General features: G+C 44.3%; 1 protein-coding gene across 1 annotated transcript in view; it reads left to right on the forward strand.

The window, feature by feature from the left end:
- Nucleotides 1-7,821, forward strand: part of HIC1 (HIC ZBTB transcriptional repressor 1) — an 81,635-nt gene extending 73,814 nt beyond the window's left edge. The window contains exon 2 of the mRNA XM_085649083.1: nt 3,613-7,821. Coding sequence (XP_085505209.1) covers nt 3,613-5,564 — 1,952 coding nt within the window. The 3' untranslated portion in view covers nt 5,565-7,821. The remainder of the gene's footprint in view (nt 1-3,612) is intronic.
- The last annotated feature ends 1,487 nt before the right edge of the window (nt 7,822-9,308 follow it).

The following is a 9,308-nucleotide window of genomic DNA, read 5'->3' on the forward strand; positions in this document are numbered from 1 at the left end:
AAAGATGTTATTATAGTGCAAACGCCATCAATTCCATTGAATGCATAGTGTATAGTGCAACCCCAAGGCATATGACGGTGAGTTTGTAAATTAGATTGAAAGTCTTCCGATTTGAAAATTTGCCAAGTTTATTTTTTTCAATAAAGTCCATGATTTCAATTCCATTTCATGTAATTTACTGCAAATATTATTCAAGGGTCATCAGGAAACCTCGGTGGTATCCCAAACAATTCAAATATAAACAGTTTGCACCCAACAATCAGACTTTGAAGTGAATCACCAAGGGGTTGGTATGTGTGTCACCAATTGATAATAGTTTCATCTAATCGGTGGGTAAAGTCCATTTGAAACTTTCCGCTATAGGGTTCTGGAAGCTAGACAATTCATTGTTGGTTAAACCTATGATGAGGTAGCCTGTTTGAGGGATCGATGGGAAAAGAATTCTTGCCGTCTCCAAACTCTGTATTTAGTTTAATAAGACACTATGGCGGCAGCTGCTTTCTGTGAGACCTGAGCCAGTATCGCCTGAACTACACTCATTGTAATGCGCAATCAAATCCAAACCAGCGTGTGATTTGGGTCCAATACTGGACACAAAGATCACGTGAAAAATAAATATTCATCTTTAATTTAGTGTTTAAGCAAGCCGAAGGGGTTGCTCCGTAATATACGCAGCTACATTAGCACTATTTCTCCTCACGGACATAACTCGTAATGTATGAATTGCGATGTTTTGACTTAGCAGAATTATTGTACAGTGGGTGACGGGTTCAGTCACATTTTCCTAACATCTAGGAGACAAGATAATTATTTAGCATTTTTGAGAGTCTTGCAGATTGAGACGCTCACATTATTAAAAGCGCATCATACCGACAACCCTGCGGTGCGGCTTCCTGTCAGCGAGCGGAGATTTTGCGAGTGTGATATATGTAAAGTCAGAACTTTAAGTAAACACCCAGCGATCTCAAAGCACAGGGCTCTCTAAAAGTATAAAGTCTGAAGGGAAGAAATATGGTTGGAAAAAAAACCTTGAAACATGCAAGCGCCTACACTGATTTTGCTAAAAACTCAAAGGGGAACAAAAGTATCAAAAAGTGCAAAAAGAGACAATTGACTTTTGGTTTAATTTTTCACAGATATTTTACACCTTCACATTGTTTTCAGGATATCAATGAGATAATGAATTTGAACTAATTTACTTCTTTCATAAGAATTCCTTCCTACAACCACACACACACACACAGGGGTTAAAAATAATACTTTTGGTGTATGACAATAGCAATAAAATCTCATATTTGTGTTTGAAGGAGGCTTTAACAAGCTAGAGAACTGGGCCAAAAAACTTCTCAGCTGAATAAAATATGTTAAGGAGCAGCGTAACCGGCTGGGTGAAAAAAAGTGCATGGGACCCATTCCCGTTAAAAGCAGTTTGGAGTTGATCTGCTCTGCGTATGTTTATTAGTAAAAATCTTGATTATTTACCGCAAAAAAAATCAGTTGCTATTGTTATGGGATCTTTGAAAAATTTAAATATGTTTGCATATATCCCTAGAATATGTTATCGCCACCAAAGAAAAGGGGTTCTAAATTTTTAATAAGGAAGTGACCAGTGATTGCTATATGGGATATTAGTTCTTGGATAAAAGCCAAAGTTTGAAGGTGTATATGTAAAGTAATATTTATGTATTATTAGATTGCCATATGTTCTTAACAGTAGGAAAAACGTTTTTAAAGCCATTGCTTTTAGAGTATAAAGACAATTCCTGTGCACACGTTTACGATAAATAAGACATTCACAGTATAGTAAAATGGTTCAACATTTGTCGTTCTATGAATGATGTTTTTAATTCAAGATGAGTTCATCAATACAAAGAGAGCCAGCCGACACGTGTTTCGTCATCAGGTAAAAACCTGTGACTCTTCAGGGCTGATATAAGCGAGTGAGTGATGAAAATCGAGATGACGGTGAAACTTCAAAAATATCCGAGGTAGAGAAACGGGTGTTCAGAATACAAGCTGGAGTACATCGGGTTCCACGGGCGGGTAAGACCGTGTCCCAATGAAGCCTGGTGTGGGCGGGTAAAGAACAGGAATGTCTTGCTGCCGGAGTGCTTTTAGAGTATACTACCTTAACACACTAGATAGTACTGCATCTTTTAATTAATATGAATGTTTTTTATGTGCCAATTAGAATATGACGGTTCTCAATTTCTCTTAAAATATACATGTGTAATTCTTAATGTCCTGTGTTGTAAGCTATGGTTTTATGGCTAGAGTTTCTCAATGAACTGGTTTCCGAAATTTGGGGCCTAGAGGTAGTGTGCATATGTGTGCAAAAAAACATAAGTAAAAAATTGCCCATAGCTAACATCAATTTTTTAAAAAAATGACATGAAAACACAAATCAAAAATGCATTCACCTACCAGTCCTGGCCCTGAAGTGGACTACATTTTAGGCCTATGTACGCATCTGCACAAGCCAAATGGTGTTACTCATAGTGAAGACAGCCACTCGCTGACCCATTGCTCCATATTTAAGTCAGCAGAAGCAAAATGTGAATGCCTATTGAACAGAAGAAAGGGTGAAGAGGGCAGAAAGCTGACCAAAAGCCTGTACTGTAATAAAAAATAAGAAATAGATAGACAGACAGACAGACAGACAGACAGATATATTTATTTTTGGGGGAAACATGAGACTGGCAAAACAATGGAATCTGCCTCTAGGCCAGAGCTGAAAGAAAAGTGAGCTAAGCTTGCACAAGACGTAGCATAGGAGGGTGGCATTCCACAGTCCTGAAACCACACTCTAGAATGCCTAACCTCTAAAATTAGAGTACAGAGATCTGAGCAGACTCGGTGGCCAGACTCACAGGACCTAGGTCACACCATTCTGATCCTTTGAAAATTAACAGAGGTTGCAAAAATAAGGCCAAGATCTCTGTTTAGCTTTGTAAACCATTCTGTCTAACTTAAGTGTGACCAGAAGGTCACCTGGAAACCAAGGCAGATCGAAGAGGATGGAACGTACATATTGGAAGCTGACATAAAAAGCTCCTCTCAGTATTTGGGCTCCAAAGCCAAACACATTGGAAGCCTGGGCATACAGTACTTAATCTTACTTCAGCGACATTTAGCATACGTTAGTGGGCTACAGATCTTTACCTAAGGGAAGTGGTCATACTGCCACAGATCTTTGGGTTTAGGAAAGTCTTGAGGACAGGCCCCTTCAATCCTTTGCAGCATGCAGTGACCATGCCAACCGTAAGGATTGAATGGGTCTGTCCTTAAAATTATGTCTCTGTGCTAGCTCATCAAAGACATAACTGAATTAAACAAATTGATACTATTTTACTTGTCATTTCTCAGATACAATCGTGTGTCTCATGTTTAATTATTAATGTTAAACCCACTTGATTTTAATTGCTTTATTCCTAATCTTAAATATTGTTACCGCCTGCCTGTTTTCTCTGTGTAAAGTAGCTCGCACTATCTATCTCATTTGGGAACAGATCAAATAGAAATTGAAAGGTCTGGGCATCAGCGATAGTGTGTGATTTTTAACAGGATCTTTGCCCATGCCGCCTTCTAACAACTTGTCCGTCTCCCTTACAGGTGGACAACTGAATGGGATGCTGGATGCCATGGAGGTTCCAAGCCACGCCCGGCAACTTCTCCTCCAACTGAACAGTCAACGGACTAAAGGATTTCTGTGTGATGTGATTATTGTGGTACAGAACGCTCTCTTTAGGGCTCACAAAAACATCCTGGCAGCGAGTAGCGTCTACTTGAAATCTTTGGTAGTGCACGACAACCTGATCAACTTGGACCACGAGATGGTGAGTCCGGGCATCTTTCGCATTATCCTGGACTTCATCTACACAGGGAGGCTGACGGACATGGAGCCTGCAACGGAGCAGAGCTTTGGGGCAATCTTGGCAGCTGCCAGCTACCTCCAGATCTCTGACCTCGTATCCCTGTGCAAGAAGAAAATCAAAAGGAGTAACAAGTACTGTCACATAAGGACCGCTGGCTACTCTGCCTATGGGAAACTGGGCAGGGGCTTCAGGGCTGCCACCCCAGTGATCCAGTCTTGTTTCTCATCTACCCCACGGGCAGTAGAAATGCCACCAGTGGAGCCAGTGAACGCCCTCAACACCCACTGCGGGGAGCTCTATGCCTCAATGTCTCAGGCGAGCCAGATGCACCCGCATGGGCTGTGCCCTCCGGAAAGACACTGCTCCCCTCTGTGTGGGCTGGACCTCTCCAAGAAAAGCCCCAATGGACCCTCCTCTCAGCACCACCCAGATGGACTTCATCCTGGAGAGGCCAGGGACCCTCCTATGCCTACAAGGCATGACAGCCCCCCCATCAGTGCTTCTTTGATGGTCAATCACCACAGTGCCTCCTACAAGGATTCCTTTAAAAAAACAGACACCTGTGAGACAACAAATCACCAACCAGAGCCATTCCGAAGCAGCAGTACCCCTGAACCCCCTTCTCGGACCGACAGCCAAGACCTCTTCTACAGGTGGATGAAGCACGAGCCCCTGAGCAACTATATAGAGGAATGTGAGCGGGAGAAAGAGCTTGAGAGAGAAAGAGAGGAGAAGGCTGATGGCTCCCCCATCTCGCAGCAAGCCAGGTACCCCAGCATTGGGAGCAATGATCCAGACGATGATAAAAGCACCAGTGAAGAGACTGGCAGCAGCGAAGACCCCTCCCCTTCCTCCAACATGGAGAGATACCACTGCAACCATCTGGGCTATGAGCCAGAGACATTTGAGGATAATCTGTATGTATGTATACCCTGCGGAAAAGGGTTTCCCAGTTCTGAGCTGCTCAATGCACACGTGGAGGCTCACAACGAGGAGGACCTCTATCATAAGGACAGTTCAGACCCGGCCACTCCATTCCTGGACAAGTCCGGACAGAACCTAGGGGACATTATAAGGCCGTACAGATGTGCCTCTTGTGACAAGTCCTACAAGGATCCAGCCACCCTCAGGCAGCATGAAAAGACCCACTGGCTGACCAGGCCTTACCCATGCAACATCTGCGGCAAGAAGTTTACCCAGAGGGGAACCATGACCAGGCACATGAGGAGCCATCTGGGTCTCAAACCCTTTGCCTGCGATGCCTGTGGCATGAGGTTCACCCGTCAGTATAGGTTGACGGAGCACATGCGAATCCACTCTGGAGAGAAACCTTATGAGTGCCAGGTATGCGGTGGAAAGTTTGCTCAGCAAAGGAACCTCATCAGCCACATGAAGATGCATACCACTGGCCCAGATGGCAAGCCAAAGTTGGACTTCCCAGAGAGCGTCTATGCCATGGCGAAGTTCACTGCCGACCACCTGGGCTTCAAGCAGGACAAGGCTGCTGAGATTTTTTCCCATACCTCACACTTCCTGAATGACCCCAAAACCATTGAAAGTCTCTACCCCCTGGCAAAGTTCACAGCTGATCACCTAAGCTTCAGCCAGGAGAAGGCTGCTGAGGTCTTAAGCCAAAGCTCCCATCTCAACAGCGACAGTCGGATCATCGAGAGGTTCTCCCCACCCTAAGTGGCAATCCCACTCCCCCCACCCTGAAACTCGCCTGACCCAAAGCCATGGTGGAGGAGAGCTTCCAAACTCAAAAACTCATACGTGAAAAACATTACAAGGTGGTTAACCGCTTCAGCATTTCCAGCTGAATGGCTAACTGCTGCAGGAGCCAAAATGTGCCGAGGGTCACCTTAACCTGTGTATTTTTTACATTTCCGAGAGGAGAGCACTGCCCAGATTGCACTTTGAGTGTGGAGTCAAGACAGACACACACACAAAAGGAGTGAGCTGCATTAATACATTAACTCCGTTCGCCCCCCCCTCGAGGGGGTGTTGCAGACTTTCCAGTGCCTCAGATAGCTAAGACCAAAGAGAAGATAGCTGAAAATCAAGACTCCACTGTGCCTTAAACATGTGAATTTTTTTTGCTATTTCCCAACCCCCTTCCATTGACTGTTGTTTTCTGGATAGCTTCCCATGTGCCGGGTGGCACATCTCCGCAAGCTGCTGGCTGGGCATTCTGTCCACATGTGAGTGCCTATGTCTGAAACACATACGCTAAGGCTACTAGGGGCTGGCTGTTTTTGTTGGGGTAAAAAAGGAGCTACAGGGTGAGCTACCAGTGGCCAAGAGGTTAAGTCCCAGGCATCAGAGAGACCATTCCATGGCATAAGAATTTGTGTTCCTAAAGGCTAGCTGGTACCTTGAGAAGTATCATTACAGCAGGGATGGTTGAAATCTCTAGAGACAGTTGTGAGGGCAGAGCGACCATTCACGTGTTATTAGATTATGAGACAAGTAGTAAGGGGCATCACTGAGGGGAGAGTTGATAACACGCCTGGGAGAGACGATATTCCAGGCATAGAGGAGCATTGTTGGGCGAGGCCGGGATATCCCGGGGTGGAGGTAGACATTGCTGAAGGGTACAGATGATATCTCTTATAAGAGGGTGATTGAAGCTCTGTACTAAAATGACAAATACAAAAGGATAGGTAACAATGATTGACAGAGCAATGCCCTTTAATGAGGTGAGAGGTGGTATGTGAACGTGCTTTCATTGGGCATTACTGGACAGCGTTGTGATTCTATCCTGTCAGCGATTGGAGAGGGGAGGTGGTCAACGGGTGAGAGGTGACATCCCTAGGATGAGAAGGAAAGTAGCATGGGGTCTGATGGGTTCGTTTTTAAATGAAAGGGGGGCCATCACTAGACTGTTAGGGTGATGCCATCTTTGAGTGAGTTGGGGGTCACTTGAGCAAGAGGATATCCCTGAAGCCCAAGACAATACGCAACTGTGGAAAGCAATACTAACCATGCATCCAGAGCTTTTCATGGCCAACATCATTTATCGGGCATTTGTAAATATTTTTTAAAAGCCCAAACTCTCTAGGGTTACACATAACTCTTTTTGGTCCTATCCACGTGGCCTTGTGCTTTCTAAATCGCCTCTTCCTTAGGTCCCCCGTTTCGGTCACTTGTTCTTTCTCTTACTACCTGTCCATTCTCTATAGGTCGTTCATCCTCCATCGCAGGGCAGAACGTCTCTGTGCAGATATCAATCGCTTGTGCTTTTAATGTCGTTTCAAACCTCACTTCTGCTGTTTCAAATCTTTGTAACAGTTGTAAGATACTGCCACCCAATGTAATGGTACTCACTTTATCGACCTCGGAAGGCCGAGTCAGGGCAAGCATTTTACTCACTGAGCCATCCTGCTGGATGAAAAGGAGCACATTTGCAGTTATTTACACCCCAATTTAAAAAAAGAGTGCAAGGCTTATCTGTGCAAATATCCCTGATGCCTTTTTCTCACTTATATTTTGCACCTATTTTACAGTCTGGGGCAAAAGAATTGGGAATAATGCATGCCTATAGTTCTATGTTTGTTTTGCAAACTCTGCTATATTGTGCAAATGTTACTCTAGGTGTTGGCAGCAGCAAGCGGTATTTGGGCCTGGCTCCGCACTGGCGCTAAAGCTTAAATAGGCCCAAAATACAGCTCGCATCTATGTAATCTACGGAAGCAGGGTCTCAGTGAGCGGTTTAACTTCAGGAGGTGAGCTCCAGATACCTCGGCTGTAACTATCACTGCTTCAAGCGTTTTAAACGCATCTCACATTTAACTGTGGGAAAGTATAAAACATACAGGGTCCCAGGCATGATTTTCTTAATTTATTTTACCCCTTCCTGGCGCATGTTGCTGAAGCAGTGCGTGTGTTTCTAAGTGTGGTCACGGATGTGTGTGTTTGTATTTTCCAAGAAACCAGAAGAAAAAAAGTGCTCTTGCTTCCTTTCGGCTAGGTCTGCGCTATAGGAATACTAAATACTATATTTTCGTAACACCTTAAGGGTACATACCCTGGGGTTTTTAAAACAGGCAACTCTAGCCACCCTAGATGGTTATGTGCTCATTTTAAGATGCAGAAGACATGGCTATCGTCTTAGTTCTATGCCAAAGGTTTGCTCTGGTGAAGTAGACGCACGCAACATGTGGTGACACGCATGCTGCACGCGGTGACACGCTCGTCATTCTACAGCAGTGCATGATTAACTGCAGTTTATTTTGAGAGGGCGAGTCAGGGCTGGCTCTAGGGCAGTGCGACTGGTGCTACCGCACCAGGCGTTGACTTCAGGAGGCGTCGTGTTTTCTAATAAATTATGGATTCAAAGCACCTGCTGCAGGGTTTCTCTCCTCCAGCAATTTTTAGCAACAATAAAAATGTCAAGATAACTCTGGTGATTATGACGCTTTTGGGTTTTGTCTAGTGGAACTCTTGACTCATAGCACAGAGGGTTAATACTCCTGTACCATGCATATCACAGAAGTGCAAATGTAAATAGTTCAGTGGGTGACCACTTTTGTCACAGGGATATTTTTGTTACTTGCAGTTAATAGGTCAGAATCCTAGTATAATACGGTGATTTATTAACTGTCATCAAAGAGCTGCATGCACACTGCAAGCTGTAGGGTAGAGCAGTATGATTTCCCCCCAGTCCTTCATTATCCAAATGTCACTAAAAAGGATTAATTTGGGTAGAAATCTATTCTTATTAGTAAAGACAACCCCAATCACCATGGCACATTTTAATTTCTGAGTCTATGCTTACTCAGACCAAGTACTCTTAAACTATACTGCCTACCAGTATGGATGACGTGACTCCTACACCTTGTAGTCCTCTGTCTTATGTAACATTTTCCATAGTCTGATTTACACATGCATGATTCTTTGTCTCTGTGTAGTGCGTGTGATGTAAAGTGCTCTGACACCCTACACTGGCATGAGTGGCGCTATAAAACAAAAGAAATGCAGGTGAGAGAAAGTGGTTATGGAGACTTTGGGGGCACTGTTAAAGGGTGGTAATGAGGGAATCCATCTAGAAAGTGATCATTGGGGGAGCCAACAAGCATTGTCGCACTGTATGCTGCCAGTGCTAAAGCCGGCCCTGGGAGACTGCTTGCACTTCTCAACACTGCTGCAATATTTTTAATGGGAGAGGGCTGGCATTTCTCAGCAGCCATCAGGTACTCTGGGAAGGTGGGTACAGTCACTTCTATATTTCCATTTCAAGCACTAGGACACAGACGCACATCACACAACAAACATAAGCTACACATTAGCACAGTCAAAGACCCTTTCTTCCCTTTATGAAAGAGCCCTCTCCCAATGATGTAACCAGCACTGTGCCACCAGTACAGATGACTCTGCCAACATGTAAAATAGAGGCCTCTTTTAAAACTTCCATTTTAGCCCGAGGTCCAATTA

The sequence above is a fragment of the Triturus cristatus genome, chromosome 3_2 (assembly GCF_964204655.1).
Source record: "Triturus cristatus chromosome 3_2, aTriCri1.1, whole genome shotgun sequence".
Classification (NCBI taxonomy): domain Eukaryota; kingdom Metazoa; phylum Chordata; class Amphibia; order Caudata; family Salamandridae; genus Triturus; species Triturus cristatus.